The 24694-nt window shown below is 34.0% G+C and overlaps 2 protein-coding genes across 5 annotated transcripts in view; both read right to left on the bottom strand.

Annotated features, from left to right (window-relative positions):
• LARP1B (La ribonucleoprotein 1B) overlaps positions 1-24694 on the bottom strand; it is a 96066-nt gene that overhangs the window by 14440 nt on the left and 56932 nt on the right. For all 4 annotated transcript variants that reach the window (XR_004425582.1, XM_033134139.1, XM_033134141.1 and 1 more), the window contains 3 exons: positions 20684-20807; positions 5347-5516; positions 4784-4890 (listed from right to left, as the gene is read on the bottom strand). Coding sequence is in view for 3 of the 4 variants with exons in the window: in XM_033134139.1 (XP_032990030.1) it covers positions 4784-4890; positions 5347-5516; positions 20684-20807 (401 nt within the window). In the remaining variant the exon portion in view is untranslated. The remainder of the gene's footprint in view (positions 1-4783; positions 4891-5346; positions 5517-20683; positions 20808-24694) is intronic.
• On the bottom strand, positions 1015-2391 carry LOC117037752 (glutaredoxin-2, mitochondrial-like). Its single transcript, XM_033134144.1, has one exon. It carries the CDS (start codon positions 1749-1751, stop codon positions 1371-1373), a length of 381 nt encoding a protein of 126 aa, XP_032990035.1. The 5' UTR covers positions 1752-2391; the 3' UTR covers positions 1015-1370.

The following is a 24694-nucleotide window of genomic DNA, read 5'->3' as shown; positions in this document are numbered from 1 at the left end:
TTGTGAGGGACTGACCCTTTGGCTCACTGGTTGTGAGGACTGGCCTTGACTACAGTGGAAGAGTTGTTGTGCAGGGGCATGATCTGCCTCAGCAGGACTCTGGTGCCTGCCCAATCCGCCCTTTGGGTGTGTAGTACTTGGAGACAGCCAGGTGATGCTCCAGCTCGTTTTGAAGCTGGCCACTGGGGGTGCCAGCCCCAAGAGCACCTTGAAAGGGATTCACTGTAGGTCTTCTTCAGCCACAGACCGTGCTCCACCCAGGGCCACCACCTAGCGGGAGCCAGAAAGAAATCCACAGATGTCTGCCACTGCTGGTGCTGTGTTTGGAAGCACCTTTGAGAGGCCAACCTGTGAACCAAGGCCACTGCCACTACTGCCGGCTTATAGCTGCTCAGCCAGAGGTACAGGACAAGCTCAAGGCAGATGCTGCTTGTCTGGATTCTGCGAACCTTTGAAAGACCCTAGGAAAGTGCAGCTTGAGCCAAGGCAAGTGGCCACTGAAAGCAGCCTGGGTGTGCCCGAAAGTTGGGTGGGGCCAGGTCTCAAATTGCCAGGGCGTGGCGAATGAACAGTGGAGACTCAGAAATGACAGCTGTCTGTGTTTGCGCACAGAAAAGGGGGAGGCTCAACAGAGAAACAATGGCCTCCACCAGCACCGCCAACCAGGAGAAAGCCGCGTCGCCAGCTCCCGTCCCAAGCCAGACAACTCAATTCCTCACCATTTGTCCCTGACACCCCTTCAGCTGCTGCCCCAGCGCTGGAGCTCAGAGCGAGTGATTCCATTAGTGGGTAAGTCCACACACAGTCCCTTTAAGAGGAGTGCCTGGGAGTGCAGCTGCACTGTCTCAGTCATAATCTCCACTGGTTTTCACAACCAAAAATTATGGGGACTTCTCTCCCCAGCACTGGAACCCTGGGCTGGGGTGGGACTGGGATCTCTCACTTCTCTAGGGGATGGAGGAACCCCCCCAGTCAAAATATCCCTCCCGATCTTTAATGGTCACACAGGGATGTGGGACCAGACTGTTCCATGTCTCTGCCCTTCCTACCAGTCTAGAGGTAGCTTCTTCTGCATGTCCAAGCTGAACTGAAGTTTAAAGACTTCAGTTCAGCTTGATTTTTAGGCGAGTCTCAAGAATGGTTGTTTTGTAGATTAGTTGTAATTTTGATGTGGTTGTGAGAGAAGGTAAACACAGCGTCTACCTACTGCGCCGTCTTGGTGTCTCCAGTTGTTGTTGTTTGTTGTTGTTTTTTTTTTTGAGGTTTCCACAGTGATTTATTGTTCATTGTTTTTATAATGTTTTCATAAAGGTAATTCTCATATTTAAAGATCCTCAAATATTCAAAAGGCATCATCAGGCATTATCACTTTAAATAACTGGCATTTTACTATCACTAAAATTCTTGTTGCTTTTCTTTAAATAACACTGATGAACCAATGGCAGCAATTTCCCTTCTTCGTGAAGCCTATGAGTGTCAGTTGCACCTCCAATAAAAGTTCCATTGACAAATATTCTTGGCACAGTTCTTTCACCAGTCATTCTGTAAAGAGCGTCTTGGAACTGGCATCCGTATTCAACCATGTCCAGTTCCACCACTTTGCAGTTAACATTGATGTCATGGAAAAGCTTTTTTGCCACCGTATAGTAAGAATAAGATGTTTTCAAGAAAATCACCACACAATTATCAGAAATTGTTTCTTGGATCTGATTCACAGGAGGAGTCACTGGCTTTCCCAAAGATGATGACATGCCGTTCCCCAAGCCGGCCCACTGAGACACTCCCGCTCCGGGTCCTGTCCCAGGTGAGATGCGTTCCCACCAGCGCCACGTGGCACCAGTACCTGGTCTGACCAGTTGTTTTTGAAAGTCCAAAAAAAAAATATATATAGGACATTCTGACAGTGGGGAATGAAACAATGGCCACCAGACTCTGTTTCTGCACCTTTTTGATCAGAGGCCATTAGCAACCAGAACACATTCAATATTTGGAGGACAAGGTCTTTATTGCCCATCCTGGCTCCAGAAAGTTACACCAGAAATGTGGATTCTCAACCTCCTAATTGCCTGTCAGAGAGCTGCGGGGAGGGATATGGGTAGCTGCTACCACACCAAAGGTTTACACTGACCAATATTAACCTTAATTACCAGACAAGCTTTCCCCTGAAAGCTTTAAATGTTAAAATAGATTCTATGGTTCCAAAATAGTCAATGCAGACAGTTTCTGCCAATATAATTGTTGTCTAAGTGGAGACACAGATTCCTGGTCCTTCTCATTCTGCTGTCTTCCCTGACGTTACTCTTGAGTGGTTTTCTTTTTTAATGTGACTTTTTAAAACTGTATATTAAAATATGTCAACATTTACAAGTCTGCATAACCTAGTGAATCAATTTTTCCAAATGATCAATATATGGTTTTACAAAAGTATGCATAAGCAAAGATCCATTCAAAGTATGAGATAGTCCAATGTATGAATATGAAAAATTCATTGAGTATAAAAACGTCATTGATATGGTTTCAGATTCTACATTGCAACTAACTTTTAAAAAACTACCACCTGTTTGGCTTTGGTATAATATCAAAGCAGAATACCTAAAATTATCTGAAAAGCCGCAAAATACTCCTCCCTTCCCTGGATGTTATTCCTGGACTTCAACAAAAATAACAAATTATAAAAAGATTCAATGTAGAAATAGATATGAGAATCCAGTTATCTTACACTAAGCCAAACATTTAATAAATTTACAGTATTTTTAATTATTAACACTATTCAGGCAATATGCTTTGAAAAATACATATTTCACTGAAAAACTGTATTTCCTAAAAATATAACATTTTATAAAAGTTATTTATGTTAACATATAATGGTTTATTATTGTTATTTTTAAATGAATATTTAAATTTTTTCAGTTTCACTGTTTAATTCAGTAAATTATACAACTCCCATAAACAAAAGCTCTTTGAGGTCTTCAATAATTTTTAAAAGTATAAAGGGGTCCTTAGACCAAAAAGTTTGAGAACCATTTAACTAAATCATATCACTTCTGCTGCTCAAAATTCATTACCTACAGAATAAGCCCAATTGTCCTAGCACAACAGTCAAGGGCCTAATCAAACCCTGACTTATTTTTATTTTCTTTTTTCAGTTTCAGGTGTACAAAACATAATTAGACATTTACACCCCTCACAAAGTGATAACCCCGACAAGTCTACTACCCATCTGCTATGCACAAAGCTATCACAATACATCACTGACTACACTCCCTATGCTGTACTTTACATCCCATTACTGACTGACTTTTTACAAAAATCATTTCTGATATTCTTATATCTTAGGCTCCATGTACATATAACTTTTTTGCCTTGTGCTACACCATCGTATATTTTTTATATTTCTGGTAACTTTGCTATTTCCTCCATCACAAACCCTCTACCTTCCTATTTCCCACTTTGGCCTACTGATATGTTCCTCATCTATCAAGGTCAATATTACTTGTCCAAGCCCAGTGAAGTTTCTCACGACACCCCCAGTTGGGATGAATCTTCTTGCCTTTCTCATAATAACTGTTTTGAACATATGTACACTATAATTATATCTCAATCAGAAATATCTCTTGCACTAGACTGTAATCTCACGCAAGGCATAAAATACATCTCTTACATCTTAATTAACCATTCCACCAAACACAGAGCTTTTCATATAGTAGGTATTCAAAAAATGTTCTGTAGAAACATGAATTAAAAGTTTAACCTGCCTATGAGTTAGCAGTGGCGTACTTAATCACCAAACCGCAGGAAAAACCCCTTTTCCCTATGTGGTTAATTATTTTACATGTAAATTTCCTAGGCTAATGTCACTTTGCTGACCAAGCAAAACCAGTTGAAATTTATCTGCCAGGAATCTCTTGATAAAGGATAAGCCTGCTTTGAAATGTTTCCATAAGATTAGAACCATTTAAACCAAATAATCAGTGCATATTCATGCCTCCAACATAAACCAGGGAAAAATTAGAAACATTAAGTTATACAGAGTAGTTCTATACTCAATACCATCTGTTCACACAAGGTTACATAACGGCGTCCACATGGGGAAGGCAGTTTCAGTCATGTGGCCATTTACTGAGTACCAACTATGCCAGGCACTAAAGTTCTGTCATCCGTGAATTTACTTTCTGAAGAAGACACATACAAAAATTTAAATAATGCATGTAAAACATTTAGCAGAGAGCCTAGAGCATTACTGAAAGAATGTGGTATTAGCTAGCATTAAATAATCTCACCCCGATATCTATGCTATCACTGACACACTTACCACAAAGAACCACAAAAATAAAGAACTTTCAACAGAAGGGGCAGTGAGAGGTAAAGAATTCCCTGCAATGCGATAGAAACCAAAGTCATCTGCTGAGAAATACGGGGTACAGATAGGGCTCGAGAGCATCCCTCCTGTGAGGAAGTCAATTAGAGATTAGAGAAAAAATTATGGATGACAAAGTATCAGAAATGAAGAACTCCTTGAATGGGCTCATCAGCAGACTGGATGCAGCTGAGGGAAGAATCAGTAAACTTTACTATAGGTCAATCAAAATTTCAGAAAAAGAGGAGAAAAAAAGATCAGATTATCCAAGAGTACTTACTTCCCTTCCTTTGGTTCCTTTTTATTATTTTCATTGTTCTATAATTTGCTTACATATTAATTTTAAATATTTCCAAATATCTAATTAATAACTGTTTTCAACAAACTTAAAATCAAGAACAAAGCAGTGTTTTACAAGTACGGTACCTGCCAGAGGATGTTCTTGGCCTGTGATCTCTGGAATCCATTACCCAGCCTACATGACACTCTACAGGGGGATTTGTACTATGTCTTGTTTTTCTCTTTCTTGGACTCTAAAAGGAAAGAAGTTAAACATTGCAATCACTTCCAGTAGTATGAACCTCACAAGTAAAGTAAAACCCTCTGACTGTAAACCAACTCAAATATTTTCTTACTGAGGATGACACATTATGAAATCATATGAAGTCATAAAACTCAAACATATCACATACAAGCTACAAAACTTACAAACAAGGCCCGTGGCTAGGTTTCAACACAAAGATGAAAGGAACTACAACTTACTGAAATTCTTTATTACACCTCCTAATCATCTTTAATTACACTACCCAATTGTAAAGAAGTTATACCTCAACTTGAGAAAACATCACGATGGTAAAACACCATTTTTAAATGAATTCTTACAATTTAAAATATACATTTTTTAAAGTGGCAGAAACTAAAAAGTCTCATTTTGTAATGTTGTAGAGGGTACAAAACGAAGGCTTTATATTCCTGGTTGTTCTGTGTACCTTAACATCAATGGCTTTTGGTTCTTTGACAACAGGATAAAATCTTGGTGTTTTGTTTGGATCTTGTAATCTGGGTGTTCGAGGTGTTTTGGGTATCCTTGGAGGATAAATTCTAGGAGATTCTGGAACTGCTGTTGGCAATGAACAGGCCATTGTTGCCGAAGATGTTTCTGAAAAACAAACAATTTATGAATTAATTCATCAGTAAAACCTGCAAAATAAAAAGTTGTTAAAAGTGTCTAGATGCTAGGAAAATATGTTACTTAGAAAAGATAATTCTGAAACTCTAGTTTCAAAGGATTTTTTTCATTAGAAACATTTCAAATATATAAGAACGAATAAAAAATAACAAACATTTGTCTACACATCACCTAGACTTACTAAATTTTAATTTTGCTGTTATCTGTTTGACTTTTTAAAAAGAAACATAGGTTTGAAGCCCACTTTGTAACCTCCCCTAATCACATATCACCTTTCCTCCTCAGAAATAACTAGGCTCTTAAGCTGACATTTTTGTTATTTTTATCTATTACACATGTAATAATGTTTTGCATAATTAACCTTATTACATGGATCATTTTGAGTCAATTGTTTTGTGACTTGAATATTCAAGTTCTATTTGCATACTTTGCTTTATTCCTATCACTGCAGAATATCATGCGGTTATACAAACATATCAAAATGTATCCATTCTCCTAAAGATCCACATTTATGTTATTTCCATTTTTTTTTATATAATCAACAATGCTGCAATGAACATTGTTGAACACGTCTCTTTGTAGAGGTGTGAGCATTTCTCTAGGATTTATATCTGAAATGGAAATGCTGGCTCAATGGCATATGCATCTTGTGACTTACTGAATACTGACTGCCAAGCTGCTTGCTATAGTGGCTTCACTCACTTATAATCCCACCAGCAGCATGTAAAAATCCCAGCACATCTTGGTTAAGACTGGGTTTTGTTCAGACTTTTAAATATTTCTCCATCTCACGAGATTTAAATGGCATTTGAAATCCCTTGGTTACTAGTTGAGCATATTTTCATATGTATAGTCATTGCTCAGATTTCCCCTTTCGTGAGCTTACCATTCATATCCTTTGACTATTTTTCTACTGGGTTCTCCTAATTATCAATTAGGTAGTGAAAATCCTATGGTAAGCAAGCACATGACTAACAGCAGTGTCAAAAATGTAGGCTCCATTTCTATATCTATATGGTTTTCCTTCAGACTTATCAACTTTTTTGATTCATGCAATAACCTCTGTTCAATCATTCAACCATTATTGAGTGCTCACTATATTCCAAGCACTACTCTAGACACAAGTTTCTATCTCACACCCTCAATTACCTAGTTTCTCAATTACCTGCCATCTCTCCTCCCAATCTATTTTCTTTACTGTTACCAGAATAATTATTCTGAAGAGCAAATTAGGTCATTTCATATTTCTGCATAAAATCTTCCAGTGTTTCCCTTTTGCCTCTAGCAGAAGTCTACGTTCTTTATCATGAAACATAAGACTTTCCTGTTTTTGTATTTCTGCATTTTATCTGTTTATATTGTTTATTTAATTAAAATTTATTTTTTTACATATCATCCCATTAGATGCCAAGACCAAGTCCCAGTGCTTCCGTGAAAGCAAGGGCCACAACCTTGTATTAGTATGCCAGTGCCTACAATAACACCCAGGAAAAAGTATATCCCGACCAAACGACTGATAAACTTAACTGAATTGTGTTAATGTTGTTTTTCCTTGTACTAAAAAAATATACAATCTCAAGGATAAAAATATGACGCTACAATAAAACTTATGGAAAATCCAGTGCCTTTGTAAAAGATCTAGGAGCAATCATAACCCAGAAACAGTAAGCTTCCTAGCAACCAGACTATGGTCTCTAAATTCCATTTTCTGCTGACCCAGTCTCCAAACAAACATAAAGTCTGGAGCACAAACTATAACATAAGCATAGGAAATCTTGATCCAGAAAGCAATGAAGTTAATAAAGAAAATACTAGTGTAGGCCATGAGGACACAACAGCAAACTTTAGGGGAACCCACCAGTAAAATGAAGTAATCAGACCACTCAAAATAATAACTGAAATTAATTGAACACATCAAGTAAATAAGCTCCATGAATTCATAATGGCATTTTAAACCTTGATCATATTTTTAAGTTGCTGGAGTGCCAACTCATTATTCTGAAAACTGATAAACTGAATACAAAGAAAGAAACAAGTATGTATCCTTCTTTTCCTATAAAAATTAAATTTCAGGGTAACCAGAGTCAATACAAGAATATTCTTTAAGGAACTGAAGGCAAGAAATACAAAAGGAATGACAAAATTAGAAAATCACTAGAGTAAGTCCTCAACATCATCTACAGGTTTTGTGACTTTAAGCAAAATAACATCTAAGGAAACTAATGTTACCACAGGCTAATAGATACAAACAAGAGTTAAGTCCCTACAGCATCTCCTCAACATTACAGCAAAAAAATGTTGAATGAAATGACATTCTTTGAGGACTTGCTGTATATATTGCAACTCTAATGTAATCAGGGATATAGGGAATATTCACCTTCCCGTAAGTGACTGCTTTAAACTATTTGTTAAAATGTTGAAGGGAGACTCAACACCAAAGACATGATCCATGAAACAAATAACTGACAAGCTGGACTTAGTTAAAATGAAAAAGGTTTGCTCTGCAAATGACACTGTCAAGAGGATTTAAAGATACGACACAGCCTGGGAGAACATGTTTGCAAAAGACACATCTGATAAAAGTCTGTTATCCAAAATGAACAAAAAACTCTTAAAAGCCAATAATAAGAAAACAAAGACCCCAAATTTAAAAAATGAGCCAAAGATCTGAATAAGTTTAAATAAGATAATACAGATGGCAAATAAGCAAATAGAAAAGATGCTCCACACATCATATGTCATCAGGGAAATGTAAATCAAAATGAGATACCACAACACACCTATTAGAATGGCCAAAATCCAGAACACTGACAACACCAAATGCTGGTGAGGATGTGGAGATACAGGAACTCTCGTTCACTGGTGGGATTGCAGAACGGTATAGCTACCTTGGAAGATACTTTGGCAGTTTCTTACAAAACTAAACACACTTTTACCATACAGTCTAGTAATTTTCCTCCTTAGCAGTTACTAAACTGAAAACTTGTGTTCCCACAAAAACCTACACATGGATATTTATAATGGCTTCATTCATAATTGCCAAAACTTGAAAGCAACCAGTATGTCCTTCAGTACGTGAGTGGATAAATAAACTGTGGTACTGCATCTAGAAAATGGAATATTATGCAGTGCTAAAAAGAAACAAGCTATCAAGCCATGAAAACACATGGAGGAACCTCAAATGCAATTACTGAATTAAAGTATCCAATCTAAAAAGGTTACATACTGTATGAACCAACTATTAAACATTGTGGAAATGGAAAACTATGGAGACAGTAAAAAGATCAGTGATCTTCAGAGGTTGGGGTTGGGAGGGAATTAATAGGCAGAACAGAGGACTTTTAGGGCAGTGAAACTATTCTGTATGATAGTAACATGGTGGATACCTGTTATTATACATACGCGTATATCAAAACCCATGGGACACACACCACTAAGAATGAAACCTATGTAAACTACAGACTTTAGGTGATATTTAAAGCAGTGAAAAAAATGCTACGTATGATACTATAATGATGGATATATGTCACTGTACACTTGTCCAAACCCACACAGAATGTACACCACCAAGAGTTAACCCTAATGTAAACTATGGATTTAGAGTGATTATGATGTATCAATGTAGATTCATCAATTATAACCAATACCACTCTGGGGTGAAATATTGCTATGGGAAGCAACATTCTTCACCAGATGGGTGATGGCTATTTGAATTGGGGGCTTGAGGTACATGGGAAATCTCTGTACCTTCCTCTTAATTTTGCTGTGAATCTAAAACTAAAAAGAAGTCTTAAAAAAATTTAAAAAGTGGAAGGGAAACTTTATGATGAATGGATTAGGCTGAGACATTACATGATGCAACAGAAAGTAAACAACTCTTCCCAAGAAACAGTCTTACCACCAGAAAAGTAAAAATCCTGAATATATTAAATCTTCTATATCTAAATACCAGTTCCTAAGAAATAAAGGAGATAAATGAACATATTAAATGATATGAAAATACAATCAAGTAAATCACAAGAAATCCTATGACAAACTAACCAGTTTCTTTGACAAATCACTAGCATGGAAAAACAAGAGAAGAGAAATGATTACAGATTAAGAGTGACTTAACAGTCCTATTGATCAAATGCATTGTTTGGTACTGATTCAAACAACCAATGTAGAAAAGATATATTTCATACAATCAGGGACAACCAAACATAAACTGGGTAGTAGATAATATTAAGAAATTAATGCTAATTTTACATAAAATAGTATCATGAAAATTTGTATCTAACAGTTTGCAATATACAATGAATATTTACAGAAGAAATGATATGATGTTTGAGATTCAATATGAAATATCTTGTTCAAGATGGGGAACAAAGAACAGATGAAAAAAGAATAGCAAACTATTAACAACTGTTGAAATTAGGTGAGACAGGTAAACAGGGGGGTTCATTAAACACTTCTCCCTGCTTTTACTTATACCAAACATTTTCCTATTAAAAAGTTAAGTTTTATTTCAGTTTTAATTTATTTTATTCCACGTTTAATTCAGTGTGAATTTTACCCATCAGTAAGAGCAGATGTATACATTTTTTGAAGACTAAGAGATAACAAAAGTACACAATAGCGAGAATAAGACCTATTGTATACTTTTGTTATCTCAAAAGAAATATTTTAGAAAATTTTTATAGGATACCATACACTGATTTATAACAGTTTGACATAAAATTATCAAAAATAGTTAAGACAATAGTATATAAAATATTTATAGTAGATAAAAATTTTTATTACTAGAAATACAATTATGGAACAAGAATACGGGATTAGTTTTTAATCAACTACAAGACTGAGATGATATATGAATATCATCTAGATATTGTAACTTGTTTTTAATCAAAATCATGGGCCATCTCTTGTACACGAATGTTCAAAATTGCATTTTTCATAATAGCCAAAACTGGAAAAAAATCCAAATATTCATCAACTGTCAAATGGATAAACAAAATGTGTTATGTCTATCTATAGAATACTACTTAGCAATAACAAAGAACAAGGTACTAATATAAGCCACAACATAGATTAACATCAAAAATTTTACATTAATTGAAAGAAACCAGACACACTATTCCATTCATATAAAATTTCTAGAAAGTACAAAAACATAGACAGAAAACAGATTACTGGTTACTTCAGAATGAAGTTGAGTTGTTGAGACTGACTGCAAATAATGACAGGGGAACTTTTTAGCATGATGGAACTGTTCTTAAACTGAATTGTGGTTTTGGTGTACAACTATACAAATTTACTGAAATGCATCAAACTATACATTTAACCTGAGTTAATTTTATGGTATGTAAATTATACCTCAAATAGCTGTAAAACACACAAAAACAAAAGGTCATCTGCTCTTCAGAGAACCTCAATTGTGATTGCTCAGCATACAATTTCTGCTAAAAGTTTGTTAGAGAAGACTGGTATTTCAGAGCACTAGGCTAAAGCACTGATTTTCAAAGTTTATTCCCGACCAGCAGCATCAGCATGACCTGGGAACTTGTTAGAAATGCATATTTTTAGGTCCCACCTCAATTTACTAAACCAGAAATACTGGGTACAGAATCTTTTAACTTTTTTTTAACAAGCTCCAGGTGAGTCAGATACTTGCTAAACTTTCAGAACCACTGGACTAAAGGGCGTGCTAACTATTATACTACCTAAGATTTTCCAGATTTTACTGCTACCAAAACAAATCATTGCACAGCTGTATACCTGAACCAAATGAACCTTGTCCATAGTCTTCATTATTTCTATAGACAGGAATTGCCATTATAAAAACAGAACTTAATATTATTCTGTTGGTGTTCAGTAAAGGCTGATAATAAAAAATGCTACATGAGAACTGGCACTTTATTTCTTTCTTATAAATAAAATGCCACTGAAGTAGGACTCCGGAAATCATTTTCTGTAATTGCTAGGTATTAACATTTCTGGCTTTTCAGGTCGCATAGTCTCTGTTGAAACTACTCAATCCTGCCACTGTACCACAGCCATAGATCATATGTAAATGAACGGTGTGGACACGATGATGTGCCAGTTTTGGACTATGGGTCTTAATTTGCCAACAACTGAACCAGAGTGGTTAGATAGCTATGGATCTAAATACTGAATTTACACTTTATTTGCAAAAAGGAAAGAAGGGAGGGAGGGATGGAAGGAGGGAGGAAGGAAGGGATTTTAATTATATTTCATGTATTTGGTAAGGTGGAAGAAAGTATGAACATATCAAAAAGAGATCCAGACAATAAATAGAACCCAATAGAACTTCTAGAGAAGAAAAATACAACAGATGAAATGAAAACCACACTAGACGTGTTTAAAAATAAGATTAGACATTGCAGAAAAAAAGATTAATGAACTTGAAAACACAAGAGTAGAAATTACCCAAATCAGAGAAAAAGAGACCACCCCCCCAAAAAATGAAGAGTGTTAGTGAGCCATGGGACAACTTTACATAGTCTAAGATACATATAATTAGAGTCTTAAAGACAGAAAAAAAAAACAGTATGAATTTTTTAAAAATTTAATGTTAATACAACGGCTGAAAATTTTCCAAATTTGATTTAAAATATATAAACACATACATCCAAAACTCAAGAAGTCTCAAGCACAAGAACATGAAGAAAATTTCACTGAGACAACCACAATTAAATTGCTTACAATGGAAATAAAGAGGAACTATTAAAAGCAGCAAGAATCTGTAGCATTTATTCAATCTGAACAACAAAGAAAAACAATTAGAAAAAGATTAACAGACTCAGGAACCTGTAGGACAACAGCAAAAGGTCTAGGAGAGGAGAAAGAATGCAGAGATAAATTTTTTGAAGAAATAATAGTTAAAAATTTCCCAAGTTTGGCTAAAGGCACAAACCTATAGAGGGAAGAGAACTCCATCAATGATAAACCCAATTAATATCCATATCCAGATGTATCACATTCTCATGCTGAAAACTTAAAATAAATAAAAATTCTTGAAAATAGCTAGAGAAAAAGAACTTATTACATGTAAAAGAGCAATCTGAATGACTACATTTTTATTTTTTTAAGTAGAAACTATGAAGGCCAGAAATAAGTGGCATGAATTTTAAAGTCCTGAAGGAAAAAATGTCACTCCATAATTCTATATCTAGTGAAAACACCCTTTAGAAACAAAGGTGAAATAAAGACCTCATCAGAGGAAGGAAAAGATAAATCACAGCAGAATTGCTTTAAAAAATTGCTAAGGAATATACTTCAGACTGAAGGAAATTATAGCAGAAGGAAACTTGGAATATCACAAATAGAGGACAAATGAGAAAATGGTAAAAAAAAAGTCTTGATATACATACATACATACACACACACACAGACACATATAGGGGGTGCCAAAAAATGTATACACATGACTTGTATTCATCTTTTGTTATTGGTATATATTATTACAATTTTAATACAGTTTTTTCCTTTCTTAAAATGTGTATACATTGTTTTGGCATCTTCTGTGTGTGTGTGTGTGTGTGTATCGATATTACATACACTACTTTTAAGTTCTTTAAAACATACAAGGTAGTTAAAAGTAAAATATGAAACACTGTCTGATGGGGTTTTCAATGTATGAAGAACACATGTATGACTACAGCACACACACAAAAAAACCTATATACACCTAAGGTTTCTACATTCCTACTGAAGTAGTAAAATACTGATTTTAAACAAACTGTGAAAAGTTAAATATTTTGCAATCCCTACAGCACCCACTAAATAAACTATACAAAAAAGGATACATATGGCCAAAAAACTTAAAATACAAAAAAATTACAAATTACCCAAAGGGAACAGAAAAAGGGAAACAGAAACAAAATGCAGAGAATAAACAGAAAATGAATAGTAAATGGTGGATCTAAATCCAGACATATCAATGATTACCTTATGTGTTCACAGTTTAAATACAACAATTAAAAGACAAACTGTCAAACTAAAAAAAAAAAAAAATGACCCAACTATATGTTCTCTATAACAAACTCACTTCAAATATTATGAAATGGGTAGGTTACAAGTAAAAGGATGGAGAAACACACACTGCATACTATGCAAAGAGTGATCAAGAGAAACCTGGAATGGCTATATCAAAATAAGATAAAAGTAGATTTCACAGCAAAGAAAATGACCAGGGATAAAAAAGAACAATACATATTGATAAAAAGGTAAACTCACTAAAAGGACACCATAAAACTAAGGGTGTAGTACACCTAACAAAAGAGCTTCAAAATAAATGAAGCAAAAACTGACTGAACTTAAAGGAAAATTAGACAAATCTACAATTACATTTGGAGACTTCAACAGTTCTCTCTCAGTAATATAATTAGTGGACAATAAATCAGCAAGGATATAGAACTCATCAACACCACTAATCAACTGTATCTAATAGACATTCATAGAACACCCTTCAAAACAGCATAATAAATATTCTCGTTAAATGTACACGAAACACTCATCAAGAATGTTGAGTCATAAAATAAACCTCAACATATTAAAATGAATTGAAATCATACACAGCATGTTCTCTAATAGCAATGAAATTAAACTATATATCATTAAGATTGATAACAAAAAAGAAAATTACCAATCACTTGAAAATTAAACAAAACATTCTTAAATAATCCATGGATCAAAGAGAAAGTGTCAAGAAAAATGAGAGAATGTTTTAAAGGGAAGGAAAATTAAAATACAACATTAAAATTTGTGGAACAGTTGAAATAAAAATAAAATTTGTGAAGCAGTTGAAACAGTGCTTAGAGGAAAATATTTATGATTAAATGCCTATATTAGAAGAAAAAGTCTCAAATCAATAATTTAAATTTCCCTCTTAAAAATAAGATACAGGAAAATATCCAAGCATGAAGAAAATAAACAAAAACACTTTCAAATAATTGATGGGTCAAAGACAAACTACAAAAGAAATTAGAAAATATTTGGAAATGATTGAAAATGAAAGCACAACATATTCAAAATTTGAGATGCATATAAAAGAGTGCTTAAAATTTATAGCTGTAAGTGCTTATAATAGAATAAAGTCCTCAAATCAATTATCAAAGCTTCCACCTTAAAAAACTAGAGAAGAGATATCCTTCACAGACCCTAGAAACATTAAAAGAACAAAAAGGGAGTATTATATTCAACTTACACAAAATTGACAAATTCTTTATATACAAACTACAAAAGCTTATTCAAGAAAATGAAGATTACCTAAATAGCCTTATATCTACTAAATAAATTAATCTGTTGTTTAAAACATTCCAACAATTCTAGGTCCAGATGGCTTCACTGGCAAATTCTACCAATTCTTTAAGGAATCTGGGTGGTGAACACACAATGCAATGTATAGATGATGTATTATAGAAATGTACACTTGAAACCTTTATGATTTTACTAACCAGTATCACCTCAAATTTAATAAAAATAAAAAAAAATAATAATTGTATACAAACTCTTCAAAAATATACTTTGTTTCCCTGAAAATAAGACTTAGCCGGACAATGAGCTCTAATGTGTCTTTTGGAGCAAAAATTTTATTTGACTATAAAATAAGTAAAATAAGACTGGGTCTTATATAAAATAAGTAAAATAAGACTCGGTCTTAATATAATATAAGACTGGGTCTTATATAAGACCGAGTCTTTTATTAATTTTTGCTCCAAAAGACGCATTAGAGCTGATGGTCCGGCTAGGTCTTATTTTGGGGGAAACACGTAGAAGAGGAACAAACAGTTACCAACTGATTTTATGAGGCCTGCATTCCATTGATACCAAAACTAGACAAAGATAATCCAAAAAAATACAAACCAATATTCCTAATGAATAAGGAGGAGGATCTATCACAACCAAATGAGGTTTATCCCAGAAATCCTACACTAGTTCAACATTTGAAAACAAATCAATGTAATTTACATCATCAGTAAACTAAGACAAACCACGCAATCATTTTAAAGACTCAGCAGGACCAAAAAAAATCAAAATCCATTCATGGTTAAAAACTCTCAGGACAATAGAAAACAAAGGAAACTTCCTCAACCTAATAAAGGGCCTCTGTGGAGAACCTCAATGACTATCATACTTAATGATGAAAAACTGAATGCTTCCCCCCTAAAATCAGGAACAAGACAAGGATGTCACATCTTATCACTCCCATTCAACATCATGTTGGAGGTCCTAACTAGGGTAGGAAGAAAAAAATTTAAAAAAGAGAGGAAAGAAAAAGAAATACAGATAGAAAAGTAAGAGAACTACATCTATTCATAGACAAGATAACTGTCTATGTAGAAAATGTCAAAGAATTTATTAAAAAGCGACTAGAACTACTACTAGTAAGTTTAACAACATCACGGGATATTAGGTTGTATTAGGATTCTCCAGAGTAAAAGAACTAAGAGGATATAAAAGGAGATTTACTACGAGGAATTGGCTCATGAGCTTCTGGAGGATAAGCAGCCCCAAATCCTGCCATCTGTAAACTGAAGACTCAGGAAAGCCAGTGGCCTGAGTCCAAAGACCTGAAACTAGGGGAGTCAATGATATGAATACCAGTCTGAGGCCAGAGATGTGATGTCCCAGCTCAAACAATGAAGCAGCAAAAAGGGCAAATTCCTCCTTCTTCTACCTTTTTTGTTCTATGAAATACTACTACGTACCTATTAGAATGGCAAAATTAAAAAACAAAACTAAACTAACAATATCAAATGCTGGTGAGGATGCAGAGAAACTGGAACCCTCATGTATTGCTGGTAGAACGCAAAATGGCACAGCCACTTCAGAAAACAGTTTCTTAAACATACACTTACATGATCCAGCAATCCCACTACAAAGTATTTACCCATGTGAAATGAAAACTTACATTCACATAGAAACTAGTAAGCAAATATTTATAGTGGCTTTATTCATAATCACCTCAAATTAAAAACAACCTATATGTCCCTCAACTAACAATAAACCAACCACTTACATCCATGTAATGGAATACTACTTACCAGTAAAAGGGACAAACAACAAACAAAAATATAGATGAATCTCAAATTCACTATACTAAATGAAAGAAGCCAGACTCAAAAGGCTACATTCTATATGATTCCATTTATATAATATTCTGGTAAAGGCAAAACTATAGGGATCAAAAATAGAAAACAGCCAAATGTAGCCATGGGATTGACTACAAAGAGGCATGGGAGAATTCTGAGCTTATGAATAATTTAATTGTGGTATTTACAAGACTATATGCATCTGTCAAAATTCCCAAACGGTACACACAAAAAATACGAAATTTACTGAATATAAATAATACTTTACTTAAGAAAAGGAACTAAAAAAAAATAACTCAATCCTTATAAGATGGTTAGAATGAAGGGAGGGAAGCAGGTTAGGAACTATTATAATTAATGAATGAGAAAATGATGGTGGCTTTTGCCAGGTGACAGAAGTAGAGAAGGTGAGAAGTGGGTAGGTTCTTGGTATTTTTTAAAAGGTAATGGATATAATCTGCCAATAAATAAGATATGGAGGTTGAAAAAGAAAGGGATAAAGGATGAAACGAAGATTTTTATTTATTTATTTATTTTTTTACCACCTGTACAATTTAGAAAGCATCCAAAGCTTGGAGAAATGAAGAACTAGCAACTAAGTCTCCAGGAAATAGAAGAACTAAGTAAACAGGAAGAAGACAGAGAGTGATTGATCTAACGAGGTAGTAGGTAAAATAAGGATTGATATGACTTGTCTTAAACATAGAAATCTCCGGAGGCACTAGCAAAGCTGGTGTGGGGTGTAGGGGCAGAGGTCTGTTTGGATCGCATGTAGGATATAAATAGAAAGATAGATATTAAAGACAGTGAAATAAACACCTTTATGCCTTAAATTTTATTCTGTAACAGCAATACCAGTTCTTTTTATTAGTATCATATTTTATAGAATTTCCCAGCCTTTTACCTTTCAATCTTTCTGTCTACTTATGACATCCAAACAGTATAGAGCTGAATTTTCTTTAAATCCAATCAGTAACTGTCTTTCAAACTTAATCTAGTCAACATTTCTTATCATAGGAATATATTGGGCTTTTATCTTCTTAATATTTTTTTTCATTGAACATTATAATACATAAAGGAAGATTAATAAATATATATAAATGGAAAAATTGCATTGATTTAGCAACTAAATTGAAAATAAGAAATTAGGTCTGGAAAAAAATTCAAGCTTTCCAAAAACACAGTATTCAAAAAAACATTTTGGTAAATATCTGAGACTTTTTACTTGAAGAGTTTAGGAAGGCAAAATTTTAGACACACAGAGTTGATGGCCAAATACCAACAACCAGACCAATACATACATTCCAGAAACAGGCAAACCCATGTACACTTTCCAAATGGGATTACCTCATTCTGTCAGGAGTAAACCATTATATTAAATTTTTGTAGTAACAATTCCTGCTGCTCTTCATGGTTTCTATATGCCACGTACATATCCACGAATTGTGTATTTTATATGATGGCATTATATTGAGTAAACTCCTTTGTGTCTGGTTCATTTCATATATCCTTTATTTTTAAGAGTAACCTACTTTGTCACATATAGCTTTAGTTCTTTCATTTTCCACTGCTGTATATTTTTCCTTTATGTGAATATACATCTTACAATATATTCTACTATAAATCAGCATTTTTTAGTTTTAAATTGCTTTTTCTATCTCAAGCAAGAGACAGAAAAACATTTGTGACAGTATCTCTTGAAGTGAAACTGTTGGGTTATAACATGGTATGTCATTGTGGTTTTAATTGCAAAGCTCAGCAAACTAAAGAGGATAGCATCTTTTTATATTTATTTGGTTTTCCTCTATGTGAAGCTCCACTTCATGCTTTGTTTCCTACTTTTTCAACTGATGTAAACTTTTTTCTTATTGATTTTTCAGGTTTTAGATTTTTATACTAATTCTTTGTTGCTTTTATGCATTGCAAAATTCACCTTTTAATTTGGGGCTTTCATTCTCTATACGATGTGCTGAGGAGCATAAATTATCAATGTATTCAAATTAAACAAGACAAAAAAAGTTTGTAATTAGACTGAACATCCTTACTGGAATATCCTAAGAACTTAAAAAAATGTTTAAAAGTATAAAGTTTGAAAAAGTTTACAGTTTAAAAATATAAAGAACTTTAAAAGGAACTTTTTTAGTGTTCATAGTAATATAATTATTTAATACTATTGTTGTTCTATTAATAAAACTATAATATCATAGGATAAATACATAATTCTGTTTGTGGTTAGAAACAAAGATTTTAAAATGTAAGTAAAAAGCTATACAAATACAAAATCAAACGAATTAAAACCTTTATTTCTAAATTTGAGCAGAAAATAGCAACATGAATTCATAACGTATTTTTTCTTAAAAAAACTACTAAGTTCTTTCAGTTGAAAGGGCCTAGAAACAATTACCAACTCAGTCGCAATCTGAGTACTGACAAAGGTTAACATCCTGCTAGCTGGTAAACTAGCAAGTTAACGCAACAAGGTGGATTTGGCGCTCAAAGTCAATAAACTGATAACTACCACAAGTATCAATAGGAAAAATAACCACACTAGAGTGAAAGCCATCTAAGGTATTTATGAGATAATGATAATTTAAAAACAAACAAACAAAAAAATTAAACCTCATTGTTCACCAATGAAGGATGTAAGGCAGCTCATAACTTTGAAAACTACTAAAGGGAAAGAATTAAGCTTTCATTCCTTTTCCTGTGAGAACTCTATCTCAAAATAAACAAACAGTCAATTAAAGGACGTTCTCTTTATGGAAGTATTCTACTAAATTAAAAAGCAATGATAAAATCAGGATTATCACCATTTTACAGCCCCTACAAGCAATGATTATCAGTGGCTACTAACACCACAAAAAGAGAGACAATCAAGATTACTGCCTTCTGGTATTCAATACTACATATGACATATTCTTACAAAAATTTGAGCCTCAGTCTTTTCAAGTCTCTGTATCAAAATAATATTTATAGAAAATTCAGGACCAGAAAACAGTTTGAATGAACCCATGAGGATAATTCAGCAAAATCCAGAATGTGACAAATTCTACAGGATCAACGATCCAGTTTTTCCAACAATAAATTGCAAGGAAAAAAACAGTATGAACCTATAGACTAAAAGAGATGTTATCAACCTATTGCAACGTTTGGAACTTATATCGATTCTGTCTCTTTTTTTTAATGTGAATGAGGAAATTTGAACACCTGAGTATTTGATATGAAGGAAACAATGTTAATTTTAGATGTGATAATGGTACTGTGTTACTTATGTGTTAAGAGAGTCTTTTTTTAAAACACATATACAGAAATATTTAGGGATGAAAAAATATGAATAATATGATTGGAAGTTTGCTTCAAAAGAATCGAATGGGAGGTAAAGAGAACGAGTGGAGTCAAATTGAAAAAAAAATCGGCGATGATTAAATAATTAATGGGTAGGTAATAGTCACACGGGGGGGGCATACAATTTGCTCTATTTTTGTATATGTTTGAAGTTTTCCAAATTAAAAGTTTGTTGTTACCCTAACTTCATAAAATACTGTAACAAAATCATTTTTAATGACTACCCCAAATGTATGTACATTTTCATACAAAGGACTTAAAACAAAAGAATGAGCTAGTGGTGAATTTTTAAAAATCAGCAAGTCAGTGAAAATGTTTCTTTATTTAGAGAAATATTCCCACAATCTCAAAATCCAATGAGACACATAAAGAACCAACCAATTTTGCCTACTTTTAAGTAAGCATCCAGGTTTGATAGATGACTCCTATGTCACCTTTGTGATGATTACCTCCTATTTACCAAGAATAAGGTGGGATTCACACTCTGTCCATTTAGTACAAGGCTTGTATTTTTAAATCTCTAAAATGTTTTAAAGTACACCAAAAGGTAAATAAGAGTTTTAAAATTCTAGTCTTTTACCAGATATCTAAATGTTTTCCACAAATTAAAAAAAAAAAAGAAATAGCAAACTTTAAAAACAATTTAGAACTGCTTTAATAGTTCTCAGACACTTACACAATAGCAGATTTACATACCTTGCCTGGACTGTGAAGGTGCTACAGGAACTTCTTGGTTTGGCTCAAAAGGAAGTTCAGGTGTTAGGTTTTCAAACTGCTCTTTACTAATGAGATTTAGCTTCTTAAAGTTCTCAACTTCTTGCTGAAGTAGAATGGAGGAATCTAATTACTAAACTGACTAACAGAGTAACCAACAGACAATAATTGATATCAACCTCAAAAAATGAATTTTTAAAACGGCTTAATTGCAACAGAAAAAGATATTGTAGTAAAGAATCAAGTATTCTACTTAACAATTAATATTCAGTCTAAAGAGGCATATAGAACCCTGACCTATGATTATTTTATAATTAAAATACATTGTAAGAACATACATTCTAATCATTATTTGCTCAGCATTTACCCACAAGACCACTATGGTATTATAGAGGTTACTAAGTAATCTAATACATGTTCCCTACCCTTAAGGAATTTACAAGTTAGGACTGAAAGAAGGAAATGTACACATAAAAACTAGCATGAGGCAGTGTATGAAAAGTGGTAATATTTGGTAGAACTGAGATCATCACAGAAGAGATGGTACAAAAGCAGCTCTTGAAGAGAATTTAGAGAAAGAGAAAAGCATTCTAATTTAGGTAATGGGAGCAAAGATGACAAGCTTGAAATGAGCAACCATTTATTAGAAAATAATCCAGTGAATGAGAAAGTCTGTGTAGAACCAGTGGCAAAAAGGCCTGACAAGTTAGAGAAAGCTACTAGACCTTTAATATCACCAAGAGGTTTCACTTTATTTTCTAGTAATGGAAAACGTGACGAAAGATAAATCTAAGTGGCCCTGGAGGTTCAATTCCAAACCCTTTTATAAAGTTAGTAGCAAGGAGGCTCAGTAGGTCTGAGTTATTAGCTCCAAGGAAGAATCACTGCCCCTGGGGCTCCAGAAGCTTCCCCTTTCTAACTACTGTTAGACGGTCACTTAAATGTTCCCTGCCGTACATATGTGTAGAGCATTAGAGAGGTGGCGGCCATTCTCTACTGTAAGGCCATTTGGCCATGGATTGTGAAGACCATCCATCCCTGGCCTAAACTGTGGGATAAAAAAAAGAGTGAGAAGACTGCTGGCACTCACTACTTTTTTGTAAGTTTTCCCCAGTGAACCCTACATCCCATCTACACCATTCAGTGCTAATAGGTACACCACTCTTTACAGAGTAACATCCAAAGACTGAAGGTTTAAGCAGGTAAAAAACTGTAACAAAAGTTGTTAGGGGAACCAAATTAAATATCATCATTACAATAGTTGTAGTACCTTGCTCTTAATAGCTTTCCAAACCACCATTTCCTTCTGTCAAACATCAAGAGTTACTTTTCAGCTCATACCATTAATTAGATCCTGTTAGCTTTTAAACGAGGAGCTGTCTTCTTTTCATGAAAATGCCTTAAATGATTACTTCAGTTCTTACCGGATTACTAAAATTGCTTTCCCAAAAGCCTTCAGTAAGCTCTTCAAGCTAATTCAGTCATTACTCTTCCCTGGCCCTCATCTTGCTACAGAGCTTGCTATCAGCAGCTCCCAATTCAAAAAACATTTATTATGTTTATCACATGCCAAAGATGAGTAACCTTAATGGGAACACAAACAGTATGTTTGTTTTGTTTTTAACTTTTAAAACTAATTCATTTATGTAACACACACACACACACACACACACACAAACACTAGGGAAGTGCATTAAATTGTTAAGTATACATCTCAATGAGTAGTCAAAATTGAACAGACCTGTGTAACCACCACTCAGATAAAGATATTACTAGCATCCTAGAAGTACACTTCACGTCCCTTACCATCACTGCCGTCCCTCTCTCCCTAAATATAAGCAATATGCTGACTTCAATACTATAGATTCACTTTGCATGCTTTTGAAATTTATAAAAATGGAATCAGGATGTATGGCTTTTTTGATACAAAATTGTCTTTGTGAGATTCAGCTATAGTTTGTAGCTCTACAGTAGAGGTCAGCAAACTACAGCTCCCAAAGGTCAAGTTCTATTTTTGTAAAAAGTACTGAAACGTCGCCACACACATCTGTTTACACACTGCACATGGCTATTCATTACCATAACTGGAGAGTTGAGTAGTTGCCACAATGTACTGGACAAAACCTGAAATATTTATCATGTAGTTCTTTACAGAAAACATCTGCCCATCCCTGCTCTACGGTGTTCTATTGAATGATCACAATTTTTAAGACTCCATTCTACCGCTGATGAGCTTTCAGGTCCTTTCCAGATTACAGCTATTACAAATGATGTTGCCATAAATATGTTTTTACAAAACACTTCTTTTGGTGAACAGAAACCCACATTTTTACTGAGTATTTACTAGGAATGGATCAGATAGTACATTTCAACTTTAGTAGAAAGTGCCAAACAGTTTTTCACAGTCGTATCTATTTACATTCCCATTAGCCGCACACTGAAGTACCTATTGCTCAACATTGTCAATCAACAACACTTGGTATTGTGTTTTTAAAAATGCAGCCATTCTGAAAATACCCACAACTTGGATGGATTTCAAGGGCATTTGATTTAAAAATATACATCTATCAAAATATGACTCCATTTATATAACATTCTGAAAATGACAAAATTATAGAGGTGAAGAACAGATTAGTGGTTATCAGGGGTTAAAAATAGTGGAGGCGAGGCAGGTGGGTGGGAGTCTAATAGCACAAGGAAGATCTTTGTGGTGATAAAACAGTTAATCTTGACAGTGATGGTAGTTACATGAATCTACACACGTGATAAAATGACACAGAACTATACACACACATTTGTGATAAGAAATGTCAATTTCCTGGTTTTAATATTGTGTTTTATTTTAGTTATGTGAGAGAATAACCTTTGGCGGGAACTGGGTGAAAGGTACACTGGGTTTCTCTGGACTATTTTTCCAACTTCCTGTGAACCTATCTCAAAATAAAAATTCAGAAATTTTAAATATGCAGCCACTCTGGTAGGTGTATGTGTTATCTCACTGTGGTTTTAATTTGTATCTCTGAGTACTAATAATGCTGAAAACCTTTAATATATTTTACTTGGATAGTTTCTTTTGTGAGGTAGTTCAATACCATTGCTCATTTTTCTAGTTTTTTTTTTTTCTCTTATTGATTTGTAGGTAAGATCTTCCATTCTGTACTTGCCTTTTCAATCTCTTACTGTGTCTTTTGGTGAAAAAAGTTCTTTTTAATGTAGTACATTTTATCCATCAGTTCCTTCATTGTGTTATTTCCTGTTTAATAATCTTTCCCCTCCCAAAGATCATGGAGATAGTACCTTATTTTCTACTTTTATTAGTTTGCCTTTCACATTTAGAACTACATCTAGAATTGATTTTTCGTGTACGGCATAAGGGTCAATGTGCACTTGAAAAGAACGTGCACTCTGCAGATGTTGGATGCAGTATTTCACTTATGTCAAATTAAGCCAAGTTCCTGAACTGTGCTGTTCACATTTTCCACATCCCTGCTGATTTTCTGATCTGTTTGCTACATCTTGCAACTTTGATTAGAAAGGTATATTAAAATTTTCCACTATGATTATAAATTTGTCTATTTGTACCTGTCAATTTTTGTTTTATTTAGTTTGAGGCTGTTATTAGATACATACAAATTTAGAACTGTAATATTTTCTGGGGCAACTAATAAGCCTTTTATGATTATGAAATGTCCTTTATCCTGAATAATTCTTCTTGCCTTTAAAATCCACTTTATTAATAGAGTTACACCAGCTTTGTTGTGCTTAGTGTCAATGTATTTTAAAATCTACATACATATTTACCTTTTCCATTGCTCTTCATTCTGTATCTTCAAGCTTCTTTCTGGAATCATTTTCTTCTGCCTAAAAAACTATTTTCTTTAAAGCAGATCTGCTGAAAACAAATTTTGTTTTCATATGTCTGATAATTATTTCACCTTCATCTTTAAACAGCTTCTCTGAGATATAATTTACATACCATAAAATTCACCTATT

Source organism: Rhinolophus ferrumequinum, chromosome 18 (assembly GCF_004115265.2).
Source record: "Rhinolophus ferrumequinum isolate MPI-CBG mRhiFer1 chromosome 18, mRhiFer1_v1.p, whole genome shotgun sequence".
Taxonomy (NCBI): domain Eukaryota; kingdom Metazoa; phylum Chordata; class Mammalia; order Chiroptera; family Rhinolophidae; genus Rhinolophus; species Rhinolophus ferrumequinum.
The sequence above is the reverse complement of the archived record's forward strand: the minus strand, read 5'-3'. Positions and strand labels throughout refer to the sequence as shown.